General features: G+C 40.7%; 1 protein-coding gene across 3 annotated transcripts; it reads right to left on the reverse strand.

The window, feature by feature from the left end:
• KCNIP1 (Kv channel interacting protein 1) lies at nt 1–26,998 on the reverse strand. Of its 3 annotated transcripts, XM_009572744.1 has the most exons (9): nt 18,434–18,547; nt 16,155–16,163; nt 15,871–15,882; nt 9,554–9,623; nt 6,648–6,718; nt 4,377–4,484; nt 3,269–3,373; nt 2,627–2,689; nt 1–303 (listed from the first exon to the last, which is right to left on the reverse strand). In XM_009572744.1, exons 1-9 carry the CDS (start codon nt 18,533–18,535, stop codon nt 256–258), a joined length of 588 nt encoding a protein of 195 aa, XP_009571039.1. In that variant the 5' UTR covers nt 18,536–18,547; the 3' UTR covers nt 1–255. The 3 variants fall into 3 exon arrangements, with proteins under 3 accessions (XP_009571039.1, XP_009571038.1, XP_009571037.1); XM_009572743.1 differs by lacking the exons at nt 15,871–15,882; nt 16,155–16,163 and adding an exon at nt 26,983–26,998 and having other exon boundaries at nt 18,434–18,558; XM_009572742.1 differs by lacking the exons at nt 15,871–15,882; nt 16,155–16,163 and having other exon boundaries at nt 6,648–6,772; nt 18,434–18,550.

A 26,998-nucleotide genomic window follows, 5' to 3' on the forward strand; every position in this document is an offset into this window, starting at 1 on the left:
TTGAACTTCGAGCAACAGTTCTCTCTTGTCCGGTTTTATTAAAATATTCACATGCTTCCAAAACGAAACAAAGGTCCACCAGTGTCTCTTGGGGAGAAGAGGTGGGATCGGTTGCATTCGGTTGCCATTTGGTTGGAGATGTCATACAAAATCCTCACACACTGAACATGGCTGAATTGTAAAAAGCTTTCACCCAGAAAGGAGGTCTTTGTTACACAGAAAGTCTCTGACTCCTCCAGCGCTCACCAGACACAATTACATCACGTTCTCAAAGAGCTGTAAGGATCGCATGATATTGTCGTCCTGAAAGCAATGAGAAGACATTTTCATAAAACCAGCACTGACAAGAATGACTCGTAACTTTGCATGGCACAGGAGGGGCTTTGCAACTGCTACTGCAGGCAACAGTCTTGCTATCATAATGCTTTTCATCCTCGATGAGCGGGAATTGATTCAGTGATCAGATCGTGATTTAGCAAAGCAGTCGTCTCTTACTTTGGCACCTTAGTTGGTTTGAGGTGTGCAAGCACAGGATCTTCTCATAAGCTTGACATTCAGCATGGGCTGTGCTTTACCGAAGAAAACCAGACACCAGCACTGAGCTGGTGACTGTACTGAACCCTCAGACTTCAGTGTCCAACCGCATTTATTGATCCTGAACATGCAAATATGCACTTAGCTAACATGCTTCAAAAATCCAAATGAAATTGCAGGTTTTGAACTGATAAACAAGCTGCCTTGAAGGACCACTTCATCCCAGAAATACAACCAGCTCAAACCCAAAATGCATGCAATCTCGCCCTCTCTGAGGTTCCTAGATCCAAATGAGAAAGTTATAGACACACAAGGGAAATCCCGGATTGTTTCCCATGAAGTCTCAAAATTGTATTTCAAGGTAATAACCAGAATAATATTCAAAAACATAATGATGATTTTTTTCCCCCCAGGAATTCAGTTATCCCAAAAGTTAGAATAACTGTTTACCTGTGACATGAAAATAATTTTCCACATTGAGCACTTAAGAGATCTATTGCATCTCATTCCTCTATCTTATTTTGAGGCTGCATCCATCTATCTCACTTCTAACACAGTTTGGTGGGTACTAGTACAAGGTATCGCCTTGCATGGGAAACCAATCATCCTCTCCAAAGCAATGCTAGGAGTTCACTGCCCATGAGCCATATCCTCAGAAATGGCAGAGATAAGCACTACAGTGCACTTCAATTTGTTTTTCATAAAAAAAAAAAAAAACAAAAAAAACAAAAACATCTTAGTGTTGCAGGGCTTGCTCCTATCTGCCAGGAAACCACACATGGCAATGCATCAGACTGCAGAGCTCCTAGTGTAAGTGTATTAACAGAAGGAACCAAACCCAAACTAGGGCATGGCATTAAACAAACAGTTAAAAGTGAAGTAAAGCTGCTTCAATACTGAGACCAGTAATCATACACACGCATCCAGCCTGAAGGCAAACTATGAATGTGAAGAATAATACACCATACAAATGATCAGATTAAAGCCGAGGCCAAAAATAAGCTAAACAATCAGGAGGGACCAAGAATGAAGTACCTGAAAAAAATTAACCTTGCATTATGATCTGCTAACAAGGATTTTGCTGCCTGAAGTTCCTGACTGAGAAGTAATCTGGATGTAGCCAGAGCCAGACTCAACACAGAAACAGCGGGAAGCCAGCCTAGCCCTCCACAGTGAGCATCTTCCCATTACTCAGGTACAGAAGAGCTGTCTGACTGCAGAACAGGGAAGATTTTTCCAGGGAAAGTCAAATACACAGGAGGGCTGGTATATAATTATTTGCACCAATGTAAACTTTCTAAAATGCAGAGGCCATTATTGTACTGATCAAACATTAGAGATATCTCTGAGCAAACATTCACGCAGTTAATTACACTCTAAGACAACAGACACTTTGCCAATTACATATTAATGCAGATGCTTTTCTTTGTGCCAGTGCTAAACATACCAGCAAATATTTATTAAGGCCAACATAACGTATGGAATTTGCAAGAGGAAGCTTATTTCTATAATGGGGGGAAAAAAAAAAATCATTGCTATGATGACAGCATTTGCTTTTAATGTTTGACTATGAAAACATCAACTGGTTTTTATAAGTCAGTGCTGTAACTACAAGATTTTGAGAGACCTTCAGCTCTGGGCAGTTCCAGCAATGTGGTACCTGCTGATGACATCCAGGGGCAGCACACAGAAACAATATCAGCCTCTTAAAAAAACCCAACCAAACAAAAAAAACCCCAAAACCTAAAAAAAACCCAACTAAGGAAGGTTAAGGGCATTATGAGCTTTCTCTAGAGTTATCTGCTTGTCTACAGAATCAGGTACTGCAGTTCACTCAGGAAAATAAAAGCACTGGCCACCAGCACTGGAAATGAAGAGGCCCGCTCCCGTGATTCGCCTGACACTACTTCCCTATTCAGTCACAGACTTCACAGGGCACCACCAGAAACTCAATCTTGAAGCTGCCTTTTCACAGAGCAAAGGAAACCTGGGATCCTGAGCAGCATCTTGTTTGAAATGGAGTTTGTCCAAAGAGAAAGCAAATGCTGTGGCACGAGCTAGACCTTTCATGCAGTTATAATTTTGTCCTTACCTCCTGACACGATTCAATAAACTCATCTAAAGTTACAACACCATCTTTGTTTTTATCCATTTTCTGCAAAATAAAATAAAAAAAATATTTTGTTTCCATAGGTAACACTGCAGTTATAGTATAGTATCTTATTTGGTGCAATCTGAATAAACCTAGGGCACTTTACAAGCTTAGATTACAGACTCAGTGTCATTGGATAAATTTGCCGACTGCTAAGGACTTGTTACTCTGGTATTGGGAGCACTTTTGAGGTCATCTCCAACTATTCCTTCCTTGACATACACAGCAACCTCTGCCCTTATTACATCGTTTATTTATTCACTGCCTCGCCAACCAGCACCCATATTCCTGGCTCTCTTTACGGGCAGTTGAGAGAATACAGCAGAGAAGAGCTGCCACACATGCAGAGGCTTCAGACTTGCTGGATGTGGCACATCCCACTGCAAAGGATTGGGCTGAGAGACAAATGGGATACCTTGGAGTCAGGAAATCAGCAGACACTGTAGTGTTAGGCTGAATGCCTGCTAAGGTTTATTTTGGAATATATACTGGGGCATAGGATTGAACTTGGGGCTAACCTTACAGTAAAGTATATCAGTGCACAGCTCAAGTGTTAAGAAAAATACATCAAAAATCAAGTACCTGGAAAAATACTTCTACATGCTGCCTTGGAGCATCTTCCTTGAGCACTGGATATGTGTACTTTCCCATCATATCATAAATTGCCTTTACGATATCCATCATTTCCTGCAGTAGTGGCATGCCAGCACAAACACAGAAGGGAAATTAATAGACATGATAGCACGTTTCTTTATTTTACTACCCTTTTCTTCACCCTTCTCCTACTACAAAACAGCACAGAGAATGCCTATACATGTGCATGAAGACAGGTGTATCATTACATACAAGTTCATCTATAAAAACCAAGTGCTTCTTCCTGACTGTGCCATGACTTTGCCACAGCCGCGTTGGAGGTGCCTGCAGTGCTCACCTCCCTCCTCTGGCCACGCAGCGTTGCAGGATGCGTGCGCTGACACGGCAGCTGCTGGGGATGGTGCTGGGCTGAAGTGGCGTGCTTGGTCCTGAGCACTGTGGCACCGACCTTGTCCCAGAGCCTCCTCTGGGGCCAGGGACCTTCACGGCAGTCACTGGGAACCCAGCCCTTCTCCCCACCTTGCACACTCTGCCACACAACTCTATGACCAGTAGCAGTAACCACAAACCCTCCAGGTACGCACAATAGTTTTGAAAAGATAGACCAAGATGTATTTGCAAAATATTCAGGTTACCGTGCTCAAAACCAAGGCTTCCCACAAAGGGAACAAGCAATACCAGATAAGAAGGTAAAACCAGATGATAAGGCAGGATTTGGGAGTGGTGCTGGGGGCTTCTAGTGCTTCAGGTGAGCCCACGCCATACCTCCCAGTGCAGCCAGAAACCCCTTGTGCCTCAGTCACCGAGTAGCTATTGTCACCATCACCCTTCCCTTCGCAAAGGTTATGTTGCTCATAGCTGTAATGAGGATTTTGCTCCTGGCTAAAGCAATCCATTAAAGGCACTATAATATAGGAAAAATATGTCTACAAAATCATGCAATATAAGATCACTGTGCACTTTACTTAGAGGCAGATATGCTCAAGTCCAGCCTGATTTGCATTTCATTAGCTGCATGCAAAATTAATTGTGGTCTGCAACAGAAACCAGTCAGCTCTCTTCAGAAATCAACCCCATTTGGTGGAAACAGCCTTACCTCTTTGTTTATATAGCCATCCTTGTTTATGTCGTACAGATTAAATGTCCATCTTAGCTTTTCATGAACAGTTCCCCGCAACAGAATGGACAATGCCATCACAAAATCCTGGTTCAATGCAGAGAGAGAAACGTGAATTTTCATAACATCCTCTTCTAAGTCACTTTCTTTATATAAAGCCAGTCAAAAGACTTATCTTTTTAGGATAGAGCATATGGTTATCAATCTCTTCTGACTCCCTTTTCCAAAAAACATGTCCTCTCTGACTGAACTCAGTGGACATAGCATCTACTAAGATGATCTGAGTACTGTCACACTAATAAATGTGTATGAGGTAACCACGAAAATCAGAAAAGTCCTCAAGTACTCAAGTGCAGCCACCGTAAAAGCCAAGCTTATGATACGGGTTAGGCAGCTTAGCTAGGCTGGAACGGCAGGAAGACCTAATGGGTGCTGCAGCCTTAAACCCTCCTAAATCCGGGGGTGAGGGGTGTGAAAACGGCATGGGCTTAATAGCAGATCCAGTCCAAGTCAGGTAGACTTAGATCCTAAAGTCCATAGGACAGTGGTTGCTCTGGCTCCTCGGACTTGCCAGGAACACCACAGTATGCTCAAGGCCAGAAGCTGGGACACCTTCCTTGCTACCCATCCAAATTTATCATGCTCTAATCTCTAAATACTGCATGAATGTAAGCATGGCAAAATACATGTCTGGTTTTTAAGAGCATGGCAAGATGCTCCAGTGGCAATTTCCCCCCTAGAAATGGTCTGCTGCAAGAAGGAGTCACTCAGACTGCCGCTGCCTGCTTAAACACAGCTGGACTCTAACTGCAGCAGTGGAAGCCAATGCTTTCTTACCTAGACCTAGGGTGCTAGTAAAGGAGGAGGAGGAGGAAAATCCAGTACTTTCTCTGTGTCCACCTTGAGCAAGACAGAAAGATCCCAAACTCCTCTAACACAGCAAGCCTCAGGTTTTGTTCTCTGGCAGAATCTGTCAGACTTGACCAGATGTGATTCCCACCACTAATTACTCAGTCTGGGCACAGCATTTTAATTGTATTTTTTGTTTACAGTAAAGTTATTGTTTCCAATAACTTTGATTTATTGTTTATACTGCACGGTGGCTCAGGCATTGTAAGTAGCATCGCTACAGGGATTTATTAGTACAGGCAGAGCTTCAAGCTAACAGAGCTATACAGTTCCTGATACCTCATTTAATGTACTTAGTCCTTCCTATGTTATCTCCATTAGCTCTGCATGGGGTAGTGCATCACTTCTTAGAAACCTTTGCTCCTTTTTCCCAAGGCTCAGAGGAGTTTGAATTTGCTGAACAATACAAAAAAGGGGACAAAACGCTTATGTTTGACAACGACTAAAGAGACAGGTTTGCCAGGAAGAAAAGCTCAGCACTTTTTTTTTTTTTAAATAAATACTTACCTAAGCATTTTGCTGTGACCCAGCCTGTTTGGTTTCTGAAAGTCTCTAACTACTGAGTAGCTGCCATATGCAAAACTCCCACTGCAGCCGTCGCTACAGACATGCACATATACATATGGTAACATTCCCATTTTACATTTGATAAATGAACTAATTTCTCAGTCTTACCTGGAAATTACTGGAGTTCTTAGGCATTTGATGGCAAAGGCAAGACTGCCTATGATTTCTAGTTTTATGGTCACAGTAAACTGTCTTCGTAACTATGAAATTCATCCTCCACAGGCCTATGACTTAACATATCCCTTTGCTACACTCCAACTATATGTGTGAGCTTGAAGAATGGCTATTTGTAGCCACAGCAACAGGCCTTTTAAAAGGTAGATTTGGTTTCCCTAGGAATGAAGTATCTGAGATGCTTATTCAATATATCAAATAAGTTAACACCCCCGTCCCCCTATATTCCAGGAATATACAAGTGTAACCCTGCAATGCATGATGACTGCAGAAGACACACGATGTACTGGCTTTTCTTTGACATCCAAATTATCTGTGCAAATCCCTGGACAGGACTGTCCTCAACCTCTCCTCTCTGCTACATAAATCTCCGCACTTTCTCCCTGTGGTACTGAATAATGTGATCTATATGTTTCTTTAGTGAAAGGAAACATGCAACTCCATCTGCATAAACTAAAGTGAACCAGATTTTAAAATATCAACTGTCTTTAGACTGAAATCTCTAACCCATAATCCAACAAGTCCTACTAGTTTACAGTAAAGAATGGATGGAGAAGCTTAAAACCACAAAACTGAGACAGGAGGATGCAAAACAATTACCTCAAACTTCACTGAGCCATTTTGTGCAGTGTCAAATGCGTTAAAGAGATAATGTGCATACATGCTAGCATCTGAAAAACACAAAGGGCACCGATTGATACAACAGTTCATTTTACATATAATGGCTCTAAACAACATTTTTTTCCTTTTGTATAAAACTAACCTTGTAGCATTGTCAGATATTCTATGAACTAGTAAATGTTAACATGGTCTTGCATACTCCCCACACCCTCCCTTAAAACAACCTTGAAAGGTAAAAGCTTTTATTACAGTAGAAATTACCTGGATTATGGGGCTGTACTTGGAAGAACGAGCGAAAAAAAAAAACCTCTCAACAGTGTCTCTAGGGCAAATAGAGTATTAGCTTTGGTGGGAAACGTAGCAAAAGCACCAAAGGGTGATTGCAGCCTGTGTGCTTCCTTCCTCTACATTTTTCTTTGTGTGAGATACAGCAGAGATCCCCAGGGGCTGTCCAGCTTCAGAAGGGTCTAGTTCCAATAACATGATTTTGGCCCATGACTGTTAAAGAGCAATCTCATCCGAGGCATATTTTTGTCCTTTTGAATCTTAAACTGCTGGTTTTAGAAAATCTTTTCTACTGAGAAGAACAGTTTCTACGGCCACATGAAGGATGTGAAAAACAGTAATGGTATGCAGAAAAAAAATCAAATAGTGTATGACCTTAAGACTGGCCTGTTGTCTGCTCTGGAGGCAATTCACACTGCTCTCTACATTACTAGAGCCCAGCTTTTCAGGATGGAAGCAACCGATATTAAATTCACTTAATCATTTCATTGCTATTCTAACAAGCATGCACTTTTTTGTCTCTTCTGTTCTTTGCCTCTAGCACAGAGCATTAGTCAAGCCTGAGTCTTCATACTCAGTGTATGGGCATTCAGGTGAAGCCTGGTGCCCTGTGCTATGCAGGCAGGCAGGTGGAAAGACCCAGCCTCTCTTTACTCTGATCTCTATGAAATTATTAAAACTTTTCCATTATTCAAATCCAGGAAAGTGTAACAGTGTGCAGAAAAATCAAAGACTTAAGTCACTGTCATCCATAAAGATTGAATACACTGGACTTTAGGAAAAAAAGTTGTCTACTACATTTTTAAGAGAAGGATTATGAAATAAAATAGCTCCAGAAGAAAACCATAAAATTATTTGTGGGACATTTCTACAAAAACCTCCTATTAAGCTAAACTAAATGATGAGCTAAAAATATTAAACTAGAGGTCTTATTTCAATAGCGTATGATGTACATTAAGAAATACTAGATCACCAGATGATTAGCAAAAATGAAAACCTGTGATGGATAGGAGCCCTATGTAACAAAAATATCACAAGGCTGGGATGACACTGCACAAAGTTTTTATAACTCAGAGGTTACTACCTCTGGAATGTACAAGTTTATTTGTACAGAGAGCCATAAAAGTGAAAAAATCTCTGAGGAATCTGAAATCTCACAATTTATGACGCTTAGGTTATACCAACAGTTTGGAAACCAAGTGAAAGAAAACAGAGTAAATACGAAATCACACCTGCTGTTAAACTGATTTATTATTAAGCATGGTTGTAATACTATCACTATTAGCCAAGGGAGAACCACATTTCAAGGGAATGGGACACAAAAAAAAAAAAAGGCAAGTCTCTGTCATCCTCAGTAGAGGGGGAAAAAGTTATCTATGCATGAAAAGATTAAGTTTCTGTGCCTGATTGTTTTTCACATATGGGAAGGAAGGAGGCATGTCACTTAAAGGAGTTAGTGCAGTTACTTGGGGTAACTGGAGTTCCTTGGACTTACTGGAACTTATGTGGAAAACACAAAACACATCCAGAAATACATTAACATTATAATTACTTAATTTTTTGCATATTTGTTAAAAAACTAAATTGAATGATTGCTTTTTATAACAGAAACAAAAGCGACAACAACAGAAAATCATCAAGTCCATACTGAAATTTAATGTGAATTTTTTATAGGCGTACATCTTTGAGGTCACATGCATTGTAAAACATAAGCATAACGTGTTTTATCTTGACATTTGATTGAGAAACCACTTGTTGATGACCTCCTTAAACACACACGCACATACACACTCTTGCAGAAACTTCAGTCATCATTCCACAATGAGTATAGTCTGCAGCTACTACAGAGTGGAATACATTCAGAAAGCCTCAAATACTACATCTTTTACTAAAAAGCCACATAAACCCCCAACTCATTTCTTTCAATTTGAGAACAGTATCCCCACAGAACATATCCAGTTAGAAGAACATATAGATTCTTGATGTTTTTAAAAGGCAAGAACATACATTATTTGAGAGGTTTAATACAATACTCTAATATTCCAATACATGACGTGACCCTGTCTTAATTAGTCACACAAACACCAAAAATGATCATTTCAGGTAGCTAGGTGTTCACAAATCAACTAGGAACTGCTTTAAGAATTTTAGGGAGGTTTTGATTAATTTACAGGCCAAAATGAGGTGTGGGACTCTTCTGTGCTAGATATGACATGCACAGCAGTCCAACAGCAGGGAAGCAAAGACACACTGAGGGAAAGTGATTTAGCTTTCTGCCATCCAGAAAGTCAGGACAGACAAAAGCATCGATCCTCAGTTTCAATCTTGGACTAGTGCACTGTTTAGTGGAGAATAAAGGCCTGACAACTAGTGGCAATCTTTAATGTGGGTTTGTCTATATTCTTGCGAAATAACTGTTCAAAGAGTCTAACTTAATTTTATTACCTTGCTGTTTGTGTTTCTGTTTAAGATCCTGCAAAGCTTAAGCTCAATTCACATTTCTTGCACAGATTATCTGAAGTAGTTTTGCAGCCAGCTGGCAGTAACGAATGTTAACGCATGCTTCAATAAACCCGACAGACGCTAAGTACTCTGCTTACCTCCATGAGGAAAAAACTGTGCATAGATCTGTTTGAATGTCTCTTCATTAACAACCCCGCTAGGACATTCCTGTTGGAAAACCAAAAAAGAAAAAAAAAAAATCAAGAAAAAAAACCTGCTCTGTAAAGGTTCATTTGCAAAACTCTACAAGCCCAAAGAGAGCAATTAAACAAATTACATTCCTGTTCTCACAGTGCTCTGGATGCACAGATTGCGCAGCTGAAGAAATTAAAATAATTCAGACTGCAATTTCATCTTAAGCATCTCATAGACTTGGTTCACCATTATTAACATTTCTAACAGTGTTTTCAGCAGTGTTTAATCGCTGTTTTGTAGGACGGCTTAGAAAGGCAGCTCATGCCTTCTGTCATATGAAGCTTTCATCTAATAATTACAAATAACATTAGTGCCAGCTAACACTTCCCTGTCCAATGCCTCCACATACATAAATTCATTAATCCTCAGCAGAAGACCGTAGCCAGATACCTGACACCAGCTCCATGGAGGCTAACAGTACACACTATACTCCTAAGTCCTTACAAACAAGCATTAGTATTAGGCTGAAAAAGATTAGATCATTTTTGATCTGTTTATCCGCTCAGTCTTCTGTAAACTTCTGAGAAGCCAGACTGTGCCCATGCAAATTTTCTAACTTGGCAACCTGTGGGGTTATTTTATTTTTAAGCTCTGGTACTAGAATGTAAAGCATTTCATTTCACTTTTGGCTGCTTCGAATAAGGGCAAACACTTAGGTAGAAGGTGGCAGATTTTCTGCCCTGAACTTCCTGACCTACTAACTAGCCCCACGGGGAGGCATTCAGGAAGGGAAAAGGGGATCCCTGCCTGGAGGGCTCGCACTTGCTCTAGTACAGCCAAGCAAAATCCAAGGCGTTATGGTAGTTTGGGGTAGGAGATGCTCCCTGGGCATGTTTGCAGAGCCTGGAAGCACCCACAAAAAGGGAGACATGGCAGGTATGAGGAGCTGGGCCCCCAGGTGCTTTACCCTGTAAGTGGTATCTGAACTGAGGTCCTCAGATCTTACCCAGCAGGATGCAGGATCTGCTGGTCCCGCAATGGAAAAGACGGGTGAAAAACGGCACAAGAACTGTCTCCATTTTGTGAATCCTGTTTCCTTACTCTCAACTCTTTTTTTAAACTTAAATTACTTGGACAATCCAAGTAAAATTCAAGGGCAAGTTTAGCTTGACTATGGTGCTTTACCACTCCCCCACCAGCTTAGTGCTGTTACAATACACGTTCGTGTATCACAGAGAGCCTCGGGCACTGCTATCTGACTAAGTGAAGTTTTCAACTACATAAAGTATTTCCCAGTTGATGACACTCTTCCTCACAGATTTGCCTACCAACCAATTTTGAAAAATTAAAACAGAGTAAAACAATAAAATAACCATGGCACTGACCCTTTTTCACAGAGCACAGAATTATAGATACAGAAAAGTCAGCTTTCTCCCACATTCAGAAATACCAACTGGCAGAGACACCGTGGGTCTGTCCCCTGCTGCAGGCATTTGACCCCATTCACAGCAATTTAAATTCCTCAGCCCCAGTTGAGGCAGTGTGTAACATGGAGGGAAGAAGGAGCGAGAGCACTGCCACTCTTGGTAGGACATGCTGAAGATGGATTATCTGAGTAGGTTAATTCAGAATTTCTCAGGAATCTCGTGCATATATCTTGGTTTGATGCTTATGATTAAGCTGAAGGCCAGATTTGGGATCAAGAAAGTTTACCACAGTTACTAGCAGTATACTTACTCCACAGCTTTCCTCTTTCTGTGTCACACTATGATTGCTGTCCCATTTTAATACAGGTCCTTCAGCAAGGAGTTTCATAGATCTATATCCCTTTGCACAAGGAATCAGCAGCTTTCAATTTTTGGAACCTGGCTCCTACTACCTTGCCTGATAGCCCTGAACTGTACAGAAAGAAAGAGCAAACAGTTGATCCCGACAGTTTTTCTACCTGCCACTTGTGATTTTGTAGATCTTCCCTTCGTTATCTCTTTTCCAGGCTGAAGCATCCCTCCCTGAGAAGCACGGAAGGCACTGAATATCCTTTGACCATCCCTTCTCTGCATCTTTCTATTTCCACCACACCCTTTTTGAGACAGCAGCCCAGGACTGCAAGCCATGTTCAAGATGCCGGTACACCATTTATTCGTCCTGCAGCATAATGGTGCTCTCTCTCTGTTTCTCTGTTCTTTTCCTAATAAATCCTAATTGGCATTATTGGAGAAATGGGATGGAAATCGGATTATTTTCCGATCTTTTCAATAATGCTAAGGCTAATCCAGACTATTGGCTAACCATGGCTAGTTTTCAGGCAGCATATCATGTTTTCCTCCTGGACTTACCCTCTAAAGTAAGGGAAATTCATTTAAGAGTTCATTCTTCTGCACTAACACATCTAGGAGGGTGACGCCTCTGTGCAGACTGAGATATTGCAGTAGCACATGCAAGCTTGGGGATGAACAGAAGTGAGTTTGAAAGAGCACAAAGCTGCACAGCCTTTACATCCAAACACCCTACTGCCACATTACCCTGCCTGGAATACGCCTGCTACACCACATGATGCTGCTGGGGTGGAAAACCCCCTGATCTCCCTATAATTCTGTGCTTGGCCTGGACTTCATTAAAGAGCAGGCTTGGGAGTGCATGTCATGGCCCTAGGTAGGTTTGCAAAGCAGGGCAGAAGCCAGTACTGCGATAGTTACTCACTACTGGCAGCCTGGAGCTGCCGTAGATGCATACACTCACTGCGTGTAAAACCCCACTCTGCAGATCCAAGACAGACAAATGCTTATTCTGGTAGCATTACAGGTTGCTGAATTTGAGATGAGTAAACTTAGGAAGTCTAAGAAAATCCCTTTGAACTGGTGACACAAAAAGCTGGAGGAAGATTCAAGTCTATGACTTATTTATTGATGAGTTCTTTAGATACCTTTCAAGAACAAAAAGGACTTTGACAAGAAATTCTTCCACCATGAAAAGCCTATAAAGGAAAAAAGGCATTTTTTTCAAGCCTCTGATCTGCTAGCATCACCTGCTGCTGATGTGCATTCACTAACCATGGAAAAGGACAGAACAAACAAGAGAAATCACTTTATCCTGTACAAGTCACAGAAGGAGAGCAAGGAGGGGTACTTCAGGTGACATCAGAGGCAGTTCCTTAATCACATACCTGTTTGCTCTTGAAGTTAGGCTGATTAGATCTGAGTTCCTTCCTCCAATGCAGAAGAAATCCTACTGTCTTCTACCCGCTATTTGGGTAGAAAACCATCAGTGATTTGGGATAGATTTGCACTAAATAATGGATAATTTGCTGCCTGAAAAGCCCTAAAATTATCTTTTACTCTATGTCTTCATGTCCTGACAACTGTCCTTCCACTGGTGATGTTTAAGTGTCCCAAATAAAACCCAAACCTGGCATTGTGGTCTTGACCTTGCTGGGGCCACCCCTTCTCCAGCATCAGTGTTCAAGGCTTGTTCCACAGCAAGGGGATGAAAAGACCAACTGGATTATCTAAAGCTAGTGGCTGCAGGACCAAACCTTGGTTTTTCATTTACAGACAAAACTAACAAAACTTTCCAATTCTGTATGGCAAAATTCCTGGTTAGAGGAGTATCCTCAAAACATTCCAGAGCTCTTAATAAAACAGCCATTGCCTGGTTTCTTTGTCATAGGAAAAGTGGTTACTTTTTCATCTCTTCGTGCCACTTCTAATAAGCTCGAAATCATTAAAAGAAGAATAATTAATAGAAGGTAATAGCTACCATAAAAGTATTCTCCCAAAGTTCATGTTTCTTAAAGCTTGTAATTTAATGTACATTAAATAAATAATCTGATTTTTTTTTTATGGTATCTTTTAATCATAGATCGGACCAAGTACCCTATGAACAGCCATTCTTGGCTAGAAATTTTATCCTTGGTCACTGGAGTGTTGCTGCTCCAAGACCCACACTGGGCCTTTGCAGAACTTCAGAGTATTTGACTAAATTGTCATTCTTTTTAAAACCAAGCCTACCACAGCACCTAACCATCCTTTCCAGCATAGTGCTACTGGCCAAACACACTAAGTGAAGACGTATTTATTTCTCTCATGTTGATAAATACAACTATTATCTTCAATAAGAACCATCACTTCACATGCTTAAAGATATAAATGTAGGGACTGATCATTATTTTCTCTATACTTTCCATGACGCTATATTAATAGCCCTCATTTACTAAGAGCCGCAGCCCACCACTAGCAACCTTGAGAGTGAAGCTTAAGTCTGCGAAGGGCAGGCACAGAGGAGAGGCTGCTGCTGCAGGCACTCTCCTCGCAGAGGCAGGTGTCTCCTGTAGCAGTTTTGGCCATTGTGCCTGATTAAATTTTCTGAATTTCCACATGATTCTTATTACTTCTGATGCTCCATCTGGAAGCCAAATGAAAGTTTGCATCAGACCTCCAGGAGTGCTAGGGAGAGGCAGACATTGATCAGCCTGTTTAACTCTCTATAACTGGATTGCTTTCAGACACATATGCTAGTACCAATTCATTTGCACTTAATTGATCACAATTTTGTTTTTATAAGAGTCAAATAATGCTCAAGAGGCCTCATTAGTGCTACAGGATGACTTAATACAGCTGATTCAAAAGAAATCTCTCTTGTGAAAAAGAGCAGGTAAGCTTAGTGTCAGTTTAAATTCCACTGAAGACAAAGGTTTACTCATTCAAGAAAAATTTCTTGGCACTATGAAAAAGCATGGTCCTTCACCATAACATTCCTAAGACCTTCCTTCAATGGCAGGGGGTTAGATTTCAGGTAAACGCCTCTAATTTCTTTAACCTATGAATTCTTTTAAAATGTCCAACAAGAACAGTGAACATTTTTTTGTATTGTTGTCAAGCACAGAAACAACCCCTCATTTTGAAAAAGCTAACTATCGAGCATTGGCATTGACAGCATGACTCATGTATATGAATCTACCCTCTCAGACTTCTTTTAAAATATTAAACCACAAAGGAGCTGAATCCACTTTTAAAAAAAAAAAAAAAACACAACACCAAACCCAAAATCAAAAAGAAAATCAAACAAAAGTTGCACTTGCTGTTCTTTCTTCTGCTGGAATCAGAAATTAACTTCATTGATTGCTTTCAAAGATGTGCAATGTAGACAAGCAGGGATCAGCAGCAGAATTGAAGTGGAGCTAAACGTAAGCTGCCCATCAGACTGTTCTCAGCTAACTTGGCCAGAATGTGAAAAGGACTACTTGGGGAGGGTCACATTTTGCTAAATCAGAGGTATTAAGTTAGCTGACCGCAGACAGATTCTCCTTCAGGATCCACAATCCAGATTTGCAGTTCTGAGCATTCACACATCCCACGTATTTGTTGCTCTTACTACGTTCTCCCAGTTTGGAGATATTTTGGGGATTATTAAAGTATCAGAACATTTCTACCCTGCTCATACTGCTTGTTTTAATATCCAAAAACCTGATTTGTTACAGCTGATTACATCTTATACCACGCTCCATTACAGATTTGCTAAAATATTCACACTAAAGCAAGGTAAGAATGTCTCCAACAGTCCCTCAGTTATTTGGGTTGTCTGTTTTCTGACTAGTATTAGCAAATTACCCCTTGCAGCTAACAACCATTTCCCGTAACAGCACAGAAGCCCCTCAAATTGAGAAAAAAATTCCATTAAAAATCCCAACCCTTTTAAATCCATGTACTCAATTCCGAAGAATGTAAGTCATTAGAAACATGGTCTAAATGGGAGGTATTGAATTACTGAGCTCAAACCTCTGTCATTGTTGGTCACTTCATTAGTCATCAACTTACCAATTTTAATCTTAAAAATAGTTTCTTGTTCTCCTCCCTCCCATTCCATAACTGTTTCCCAAACTTTACAGAAACTTTCTTCTAATTCCAGCCTATGCCTATTCATGGCCATTTTGTTCCCAAGCCAATACTGCCTTTCAGCTCAAACAATTCTCTCTCCTGATGTATTATAGACAGAAAGCATCACACTTTATTTTGTTAAGCTAAACCAAGGCAAGATCCACCAGAGGTTCTGCTGGTTTTTGCCACCTCTGTTACCTTGCTTTTGCAGAACCACAGCCAAAGCAATCAGGCCAAATGCCTCGCATTAATCTGGCTCCAGCCTGACAGCAGCTAACTCCAAGGTGCAAAATAGACTATTCCACGTAACGCAGAATGCACCCCGGGGACAGAGATAACTGCTAAGATAAAAGTGAACTTTTGGTCCTGGCATCAAGAGATGTTGGGCAACAGCACCCTTCCACAACTTGAAAAGAAAGCTGAAGGCAAAGAGAGAGGGGACGTTTGGCCACGCAGCAAGGACACTGGCCTGGTTAGTGTGCTCTGCTTCTCCGGAGTGGCAAAGGATCTGAATTTGGTGGAAGCCTCCATCAGCCTGGTGCAGAAACACCGGACCTGACCAGTAACACACTGGGAAGAGACTGGGAAGGTCTGGAGCGAGTGGGGAAACACATTTCAGAGATGAAGAAAGAACAGGAATAAAAGTACTGAGAATTAGGATCCTTGTCAGCCAGGGCACTAGTCTGGAGGCTACCCCAGGCTGTGTTGAACTGCCTTTGGCCAAACATCATCCATGTTCATGAACATCCAACCTTCAGCTCCTCTGACTGCAGCCAGGCTGAGCAGGGCCTCATTCTCTCTGTGTCCATTACAAGTGCCTGTAAATGGCCCTGTGATAATCCAGGTGTTACCTCATGATTAAACAGGATCTGTGTGATCACTGAGAGCAAGTAGTAAGCATAAGTCAAAGAGAGGAAAATGATTGTATTCCCACAGGGATTTGGAATCTCCAGATGGCACTGTAACATCATGCCAAAAAGCAGACGGTTCGGTACAACAGCAAATATGGTAACAGCTGAGTCAGTTTGCCTGCTGTGCATAATTGCTCATCCCATTGAAACCATGATTTACAGGCTACAAATGCTAAAGCTGCCCTTTCATTTCAATTTAAACCTCAGATATCAAAGCTTCACGCATATTGTGTGCATAGCAGCTGGAGGAAAACAGCCTGCTTGTCCTAACAACCTGATATAAAGCAAGATCTTGCCAGTACTACCAATTAATACCAAGACCCTCAGTGAGGTCTTAAGAAAGGGTTTAGGACACAAGTTAAATGCACTTGTCTATCATTATTCTTGCCCTGAGAGGTAATGCCTCTGTACTGCAAAGCAATAGCAAAATTGTGAGGGGCAAGAGGTAAATCTCAGATCCGCCGAGAGAGTTGCAAGGCTACCTCTCTGTTTTGCATGCTGGCACAGACAGCCCCTCCTCTCAGCGTGGAGCAGTGCTCTCCCACGCAGGATTCCCACCAAACACAGCAATACAGAAGGCATTTTGGAGACCTTCGCAAAACACAGCAGTTAAGAACTCTCTGAGTTTAGTCTCCCACTGTAGGCAGTTATGTCATATTATACTGTACGTTAACTTGTCAAGCTCTGTCTCAAAAGCCGTATGATTTCTTGCTGACTGCCCAAAGCATGAAGAGGTTTCAGAATATCAGTCTTCAGTGGTTAGAAAACTTCACGCATGAAATGACCTCTTATGTGCAGCAAAGGCTGTACAAATACAACACATGCACCAAACAGAAAAATATAGAAAGCTGAACTATGTCTTGGCCTGCTTAGGTGAGCAGTGAAATAAAGGATGAAACCACCAGACTCCTTGGAGAAGTCAAGTATGCATTGGAGAGGTGATTCAATCAAATTTCAAGAATCCGTCAAAAAGAAAGGCCCTTCTCACTGTCCAGCAGGTTTCCCTCAACACTGCCTGTATTTAAGGTAGCTCAGCTTTCTTTTGGCAAGTTTTTACCCAATAGACTTTCTCTTTCTAAGAAATGTCAGCATTTCACTGTGACAGTAGCTGAAATGCTGGAGCTGTCCTGCAAGATAACTTAAAAACCACACTGTGTTTATTGAGCTAGCTCGATACTGATCTATTAATCATCATAAAAACATCAGCTGGCACAAACCACCTGGGTGACTAAATCCAGGCCCTCAGGCAACCATGTAATGAGTATTCATTCTTCAAGGTCCGTAAAACATCTGCTCCATGTACCCTCAAAATTCCCTATCTGTTTTTATTTATTATGATGAGTCCCTAAGAGGCAGCAGCAGGTGACCTAGAAGCTGAGGCTCACGGAGCCACAGACTCCCTGCCACCAGGGAGAGTATGGCTGGATCGGTGGTTCACAAAGACGAGCATGGTGTTCTGTGCACGCAGTCATGCCAACTGGCATGTTTCCTGCTTTCACCTAAATCTGTAGCTTCTCTCTGGTCTCCTCAGTCTTGATACTGGCTTACTTTTGATTTCTTTTTGGCTTCTGCCACTCCAGCCTTATTGCCTACTTACGCAGGACCTTTAGTCCTAATGCGCTCTAATAACATCCTACTACAAGAGCAAGATTTCTCCAGCTAAAGAAAGGATAAAAAAAACCATCCTGGGCAGCTAATCACAAGCAAACACTACCGCTCATACTTGAACATGAGGAACTGACAGCAAGAAGTAAGTAACCATAAAAACATTTTCAGGTTATCTTGCGGTACTGGGACAGTTGATGAAATTGCAGTGTGCTTACTGACATTTGGGAAACAAATTTAATGAGAATATTATGTGCTGAATATTATCCAAACCCAGTTTTAGGCAGATTATTATGTCATAAATATTAGATGGAGAGGCAGATTGTGCTCATTTTGCTCTGGTAGGGGAGATCTAGCACAAATATCCTAACGTTTAGCAGGGGAATGATACAAAATGCAGCTGAGCCATTGAGGCTGGTTGGGGCATACATACTAGACTTGGTATTGTTCTTACATTTTTAAATCCTCTGTAAAGCACTTGAAGTTCTCTTTTAGTGAAATTGGTTTGTGCTTCAAGCTGTTCCAGTCCTTCGGGTCTATGGCACACCGTAGTCATTTCTAATTCATCTTCAATTTTATCTGGAAGAGAAGACAGGAAAATATTTATTTCGGATGTTACCTTTGCTCTATTAACGCAACGGATAGGACAGACTGGATTTCAAGAGCAATAGAGAAGAAAGAAACCATCAACAGAACTGATATGTATAACTGTTTTCAACCTCTTGAAAGCAAAATAAAAGCCATATGAGTAAAGCAATAGCTCACATTTCTTACTGGGCTGCCGATTAGCTCCCCATTCACAAAGCCGAAACTGGCGGTGAGAACAGAAGGGCAGGCAGCAGATACGTTGCTCCAAAAGGCAACACCAAATATTTCTTATCTAAATATTGAAACAGCGTGGAGGAATAGACCTTTCAAAGTACTAGCTTTAAAAAAAGCTGTACAAATATAAGTGAGAGAGCAGACATGCTTAAGCGTATTAGACAATGACATTATACTGAAGGTAAACAGTGAGGGAAACTCTTCTGTGTGCTAACCAAAAAGCTTGCTACCGAGACACTAAAGGTCACTTTAATCCCAGGAGAAATTCAAATGGTGTCCACAGTTCCTGAATCTGTAATGAATCTGCATGGACTTTTTGGGGAAACAGATAAGCAATGAAAAATACTTATGTGCATTTTATTCAAGAGATCACTCTCCCACAAGGAAGAAAAATACTCGAGACATATCACGTCCTGTATTACCATAATCTCGCCTCTTTGTTGATGCATGTTTTTATCTGTCAAGCCCATTTCCCCAGCAGTATAGGTAATGCCCAAATATATACAGATGCTTAGTGTACATCAATTTGAGATTCTTTAAACTTCAAGGACCAGATGCAGGTTTCAGCTGACATGAAAATGCCATCTACATCCAAAAGTCACTTGGCATAAAAGCTAACGCTCCCCTTATTATCAAACCCACACAACTTTTGCCCTGTAAAAATGTTTTAGGTTATTGGGCTCAAGTATAATACAGTAATTCAAAGGATTTGACAAGAAATGTGCAAGGAAACGGAGTCACTCTGAATAGAGGAAAGGCATGAATTCAGAGCAGACTGGCTCAGTGAATGAACAGACCAGAGTAAAGCTATCTTTTAATAAGTTAATTAGTTCTGTACATATATATGAAGGTTATTAAGGGAGGACACACATAAGTGAGTGATAATGGTTAATTAACATTGGTTCATTGTTTCAGTGTTAAGAAATCAGTTTGAAATATTGGTGAATTCAGGATGAACCATCCTCCTAATCCTCTCTCTGGAGTTTCAGTCAGCATTTTTGGGGCTTGAAGCAGTGAAAATACATGCCTAAATACTGTGCTCAAGGTCCCTTGCACAGCAAGGGAATAAAGGTAAGAGACTGTAATAGCATGGGACAGAAGAAGAATATCACAACCATTTATGATGCAGAAAAAATTACTGAACGTTGGCAAGTGGCCAGAAGAGGCCTGAAGGAGACACCTTCTCCACACAAAGGGATAATGAAGAGTCTAGAAACTATAGCTCCTGTTAGAAGAAAGGAGATGGAAAGGGTGTCTGCTACAGGAAAAAGAACAGATAATATGAAATAAGAGGGAAAAGCCATTTTCTTTGAAAGAGAACACATGTCACAAAATGAAGAAAGGCAGAAGAAGCTGTAGAGAGAGAAAAAAGTGGGGAAGAAGTACCTTAAAATGAGGGAAGGGAAATGAGTGGTTGAAAAAAAGAGAGGAAATCCATTTAGAAGAGAAGCCGGGTTAGGGAGACTCATCACTAATCCATACATTGTATAGAAAATATCTTTTTGTTTACCTTTGGTTAACCGTAAGTTACCTAAAACCCTTTACAAAATGCACGTAACCCCAGACTCCTTCCCTTGCATTTCCCAAAACTTATTTGTCCCTCAATGCAACAAGCAGTTTACACGTGACCTTGACAGTTGTTTTGTTTTTCCATAAGAAGCCATGCATTTTGTGCTGTGCAGTATATAAGCAAATTAGGCTCTGAGCCTTTTTCTGCTCTGTAACCAGTTAAACATGCCCAGCTTCTCATTGACATTTCCTATTAATTGAATCACTCTAAAGTTATTTAGAACTTCAGTCAATGTAAAATATAAGTGTAAAATACTAGCCATCTAGTCTTTATATCCTATAATATAATTCAACAGAGAGAGAGAGGGGGGAAAAAAAAAAAATCTATGCAACCTCACGTAAGAGGTGAGGCTAATGAGGGAGGCCAGCCTGTTGGATTACTCTCATACGTGGTTTTATTTACGTTCCTGCAATGTAGCTGTTCCCATGGTTTCTACAGAGCCAGGAAAGAAAGATCCAGCTGAGAAAAGTCACACTCTTTGCAAAAGCATTGTGATATGACTAATTTTTTGGTGAGTATTTTATTTGCTTCTTATATACTACTTAAGCAACCAGCTTTCCAAAATACTTATTGGAATTTGTGTTAGTGTTCTGAAAATCAAGTAATTAAAGAAAAAGGTCTCGCTCATGGAAAACTTGCTCTATAGGCTCCATGATAGCTTTAAACAAAATCTGCAGAATTACAGCTCAAAACGCTTAGTTCTTTGGCTTATGCAGATGTCCTTTATATGAGCAGACCCAAAATTAGGGTCTTGGAATTATTTTTTCAAAATATTCTTGAATAAAATATTACTTGATGAACATTGTAATTTAATAATGATATATTGCCTTTTGACAATACTAGCCTTGTTCAGTGAATCATTATTTCAAAAGAGTGCAATTCGTCTTCTTCAGCTTGTCCTGCAAGAATAGGTTTTTCCAACAATCAGTTCATGAGCTTTGGTCCCACAGGGCAGATATTTCTACGCTAAAAATAAGCCTGATTATTGTTGTAGATTTGATTCTATTTCCCATGCTGAGAAATGTGACTCGGCTCTTTACAACAAACTGCAGAAAGGAAATTATGAAAAATTAATCCCTTTCTAAGGGACACTATTTTTTCCTTCCGTTCTCTATTCCAGAACCAGCATCAATCTCTGCTTCTGAAGAGGATTCGATGGTTCCCCGTGGGTTAATCCTTTCATCTGCTTCCTCTTCCTTTCTCAAGGGAAATATTTTGAAACGTCTCAAAAAAACTTGTGAAGCTTTAGGTCTGGCCAAGGGGGCACTCAAAATGTCACCAGACCAACAATTTTCCAGTAAACACACTAAAAATGGTAGAAATTGTTCCTTCAGTGGAACATGCCTGTTGCAACAGAGCAGTCCTGGGCATTTCTTGGAGCCTCACTGCAGAAAATGAATACAAGAAAGACTTATGAGGTCATTTTGTCTATCACTTGCCAACAAAGAGCTATTTTCCATGGTGTTTCACGATAATATTTGTTTTCAAAGACAAAACTTATTTTAGGAGTAACTACTTCACATTAATAGGCCTCACAGATCAAACATTCCCTCCCTTGTGTTCATCAGACATTTACACTTAAACTCTTCTCAGTTGTCATCCCATATTCAAAGATTTCCCTTCAGCAACATCTCGGCTCATCCCTCCTGCCCGGCAAAAGCCCGCAGCGGGCGCAGCACAGACCTCAGAGCGGGGGGACCTGTAGCCGGAGACGTAAGGACAAAGTGCTCTTCTGTGCAAATCTATCCTTTCCAACTCAATAGTCCCCACCCCCCACAAAGATTATTTTGTCATTATTTGTTTCCTTTCAGTGTCTTCTCTTAAGTCAACGTTTTTAAACCTTTTTCTTCCATTCTCTGACACCCTATAAATTAACCACAGTAACCTCAGTGGCAAAAAAGGAGATTGTCACTTCCTCATCTGCCCTTGCCTTTTGTCATATATATATATAGTATTTCCTCTTATTTACATTTTCATTATCACACTGGCTCAGTCCCTCCCAGCTCTTCAGGGATGTCACTGTATGAAATATGAGCCCTCGCATTTATAAACACTGCAATTTTATTAAACTGAAGCTCGCTTTATGGTGGTGAGTGCAAGCAAAAGTGTATATACATAGATACACACATGCCAATTTAAAGTTTCATTAGGAAAGCATGATGTTAAGATATTTTATCTAATGTCACATTCTTCCTCAGTTTTGCCTTGTTTACAGCTTGCTGAACACCCTGAGAGATTTTGAGCATGGGAAACAGGCAGGACACTGGTTTAAAGTTAATTTTCTTCTCCAATTTGCAAGTGCACAAAGAGACCTAGGGACCGATTGCAGACACTGCAAGGGATGCGCGCGGTCACCTCCCCAGCTCAGGTGACACATGTGCCCAGCCGCAGCAGGGACAAGATACAGCTGTTGCTTACAGCATCCCTTTGGAGCTGGAACTAAGCCCTGCCTGGGCCCCCTCAGGGTCTGGGTACCATATAGCTGATTAGTGAGCACTGCACCTTAGCAAATAGGTCCAAATTTATTATTCTGGATCTCAAAGCACAGTTTTTTTTGTTGGGTTATCTGTGCTTACTAATTAGGTGGACTCAGTAACTAAAGCAGGTTTCTCCTGCTTCCAGGTACTGATAAATGATAATCCATTCTATTTTTTTTTTTTTTTTCTCCGGCACTTGTTGAAATCATCCCTGGATTAATCCCTTCTACGCCAGACGGCTGCAGCGAGTTGTGTACTAGGCTGAAGATCACGTCCACTGTTTAGCTGGAGCAGAACATGCTTGTGCATTTGCTTAGCTGTTTTTCTTGCAATGTGTTTAAAACTGAAGGAATGGGAAGTAGCACTTTCTGATTTAGAATTTGCCTCTGGCCATATTTTTATGGCTGCTTTAATAGCAGGGTATGAAGTCTGGGTCTGGGAGAATCACCTGTGGTAATCTTACTCCAAAGTAGGTCCAGGTTATAATAATTACTTAATTTTGCATTTTCATACAAAACATCATCTCTATTCCCTTAGCCCATAGGATAGGCATATTTTGTGTATCAGAAAAAATAAATAGTGACTTCACTGTGATTTACAAAGAAAAATAATCCTGACATACTTGCACGCACATGTGTATTTTATGGATTGCTGCTTGCTCAAGAGCAGAGAATGAATTTTCATTAGAGTAGATCAATATTTTAACTGAATACACTTGGGAAATTACTTAACGAGGCTTGGTTTATACATCCTTTCATATTTGTTCTCATTTTACCTTTTGTTATCTTTACAATTTGAAGATTACCGTGCTTAGACTGCCTGCAAATGGCCCTGTGTTTCACTGCTGTAAACGTTGCTGAACAGAATTTGCATTTCCCCAAGTGATAAACGGAAGTAATTTAAGCCTATTCACGTAAAAGCTGTCTTGTACATCTACATGCCTACCGACAAAATTGCTTCATCATTGAGGAAAACAGATTTTCAACCACAGCTGGGTACCTCTTTCCATCACAGAACCAGGCAGAAGGACTCGGTCCTTCCCTTACCCATGATAAAGACAAGAAAACTACTGATTTTGAAGGAAAACAACCTGCTCCAATATTTCACTTTTCCAGATCTTTCCATTCCACTGGACACAGGCACATTTATCTGCCCTATTACGGAAAACATTGTTTCATTGTCAATTTATCTTAAAAATACACAGGTAGCATAATGCACATCCAGGACAGCTACACGAACTAAGACACTGCCCAAACCCAGCTCCTAAACGTGCAGCACCCGTTAGAGACCCAGGTCAGTGACTTGCCAGCACTATCAGCAGAGGGCAGATGATGTGCCAGTCAGCACAGAAGTCGAGTCCTAAAATCCTCTGTTGACAGCACATCTAGTATTCACTTCAGCGACCTATTTCCATACAAAAACACCTAATCAATATTCTTCAGATCCAACAATCCTTTCCACAGAAGTGGAACAGTTTAAGTTGGTCACAGACAATGCCGAAGTTCTATTTGTGTACTATAAAACAGGAAACAACTGTGTGCTATTTACCAGCTGCTTTCTCAGCTCTGGTTTTGAACAGCCATCAGGCCCAAATTTATTAACCTGCCCGTCCCTCCTCTTGCTGGCAGCTGCCTCTACACAAGCAACATCTTGCACAACAGCACAGGATTGGTTTCGCTGCGCCAAACTCACTTGTGAAACACAAGAAACATCAAACACCTTTGCCATAGCGGCCTCCTAAAATACTGCAGCGTTTCCAGCCCTCCAACCTATGTGCCCAGCAAATGAGCTATAGTGATGCCTCGTTATATCGTCAGGGCTGGCCAAGGACAACCCAAGGCCTAAAACATAGTTTAAAGGGAGGGTGTAAATGATGATTTAATAAAAATGCAAATGACCCTATCCCTTGCTTCCAAAGGCTGCAAGGTGAAACTCTGTAACGCCAGGCTCCATGGCTAATGGGAGGATTTTTAAAACACGTTGCTTATAATAAATTCACTTTTTGTTAAAGAAAAACATCAAGATGTAAAATACAGCTAATGTGCCCAGTGTTAATTGTAAAACTGACAAGTATTAGATGAAATGGGTAATTTTACAAATACAGCAGAAGCGGATTAAATTATGTGCAAGAATTATTAGACTGCTTCTTATTTTTATTAAAAAAACGTTAGCTATATTTTAGAAGCAAGGACCTAAAGAAAAAAATTAACTCTACTTTATCCACGACATCTTTGAAATTAATCTTCAGACAGAATACTTGCTTGGCCAGATCTCATAGGAAATAGATCCTGCCCGTGGGAAACCAATTGCAAATATTTGAAAATTTCATGAAGAGAAATAACTAAAGGCCTGAGTCCATAAATGCTCATTATGGCAGAAAGTTATGGGAATGGGAGTCAGGAGAGAGCTGTATTACTGATGCAGACCCCGCACATTGGCTTCAGCGTTCCCTCCATTGCTGTAAGCGGGAGCTTAGGAAATACTGCTTTTGCGAAGTCCTTCGAGGTCTGTGGTTCCAGATCCCTGGGGCAAAGGCAGCTACCAAGTACAGCTCCGCTCTCTGGAATAGTCAAAATATTTCTGCGCAGTTCCATGCGCTTCCACCAAGACAAAATCTAAGTGTTAGCCTTTAAGCGACCCCATCTGGCAAATACAAATCAACGAGATTAACACAGCAGATTAACGAGAATCCTGTAGGCTTGGTCCTGCTGACATTCCCAGAATGACAACTCAGATAGAACTTAAAAACATGTATCTGCACATCTATGAATCCTAAAAACGGGTTAACTAAAATTGGCTCATGACAAACATCAATAAAAAAATGGCACTAAGATACCTACTGAGGTATCAGATATTAAACATTTAATTGAACTTGAAGAGTCCTTTATTAATAAATTATTATTATTATTAATTGCCTGGCTGGAGAGATCAGTTTCTAAACCAAAGGGACTCTCCAGCCAATAAAATAAAAAGGAATTGTTGTCTCCTTATCCACTCCCTTTTCCTGAAATGATTCTTTGACTCTTTCAACACCATTTTCACCACTAAATCTGCAACATCAAATTCATTTCACAAACAGTCAAGCTTAACAAGGGTGTTCTGCCTGCGTGAACCTGGAACAACACCAGCTGCAGAGAAAAGCTATGTGAAAACCCAACACTGAATAAAATTCTGAGATTAAAAAAATGTAATAGAATTTTAATATTTCTTGGCTAATCCTTGCAATGACCAATGCAAAATGTCAGGTATAAATACTTTCCTCTGCCTCTATACTCTTTTAATTAGCTTCACAGTTGTACATAGGGAAACTAGAACAAGGTTATACTCTGAAAAAGGAAGTGCAGGAATAGTCTGAGGCCTCAGCTACCTCCAAAATGTCTTTCTGGCACACAACTAACATCAGGTAAAATTATTTGAACGTGAACTACACAATGTCAAATGTGACTTTAAATGTTTCTGCAGACACTTACTAACTCTACTCATCATTAGAAATAGCATTGCTTTGGCCATTCCCAGGGTAGGAGACAGCAGGGTGTCTCCTGGACCTTACCTGGGACAGCATTTTCTTCTCTATTTTCCTTGCACATTCCCACCTGTTTGTAGCAACATCTATAAGGGAAACAACTTGTCGAAATGGGTGGAAATCCACTGAAAGATTGCTGGGTGCTTCTCTGCTTTTCCATGGGGATGCTGCAGAAGATGTGCTTTTGGGACAAGTGCTTTGCTTTCCTCCAAGCAGCCATTCAAAGGTGATTTTGCAAATAAACCTCACTAGAAGGGTTAGAAAATTGCTTCACTGATGATTTTTGGAAAATTCCCACTGATACCATCTAAAAACTTCACACGGAGAGTACCTGAACTGCTAAGTACTTGACTTAGCATGTCATGCGATAGAGCACTGCACAAACAGAAGGATTTGGAGGTTGAGTGGAAGCTCAGCCTTCATCAGAGGGGACTCGGATGTTCCCTAGGCTGCAGCCTTACCCAGGAACTGGGCAATTTTCAAGTACCTGTAATTTTGTTTGCTCCCAGTGTGGAAATAAACTCAGTCAGGGGGAACCTGTTTCCTGGCTTAAGAAAACTTTTGCTACAAAAATTGTATGACCGATAGAGTCAAACTGGTTTAAATTTTACCTCTCTGATACACGTA

Source organism: Fulmarus glacialis, unplaced genomic scaffold (genome assembly GCF_000690835.1).
Source record: "Fulmarus glacialis isolate BGI_N327 unplaced genomic scaffold, ASM69083v1 scaffold38522, whole genome shotgun sequence".
NCBI lineage: Eukaryota > Metazoa > Chordata > Aves > Procellariiformes > Procellariidae > Fulmarus > Fulmarus glacialis.

Coding starts and splice junctions, on each gene's coding strand:
- KCNIP1 (XM_009572742.1), bottom strand. CDS start 18,535: ATGACTACGGTGTGCCATAGACCCGAAGGACTGGAACAGCTTGAAGCA. Junction 6,773..9,553: donor ACAGTTTTTTCCTCATGGAG/GTAAGCAGAGTA, acceptor TGTTGTTTAGAG/CCATTATATGTAAAATGAAC. Junction 3,374..4,376: donor ATGGCTATATAAACAAAGAG/GTAAGGCTGTTT, acceptor CCACTACTGCAG/GAAATGATGGATATCGTAAA.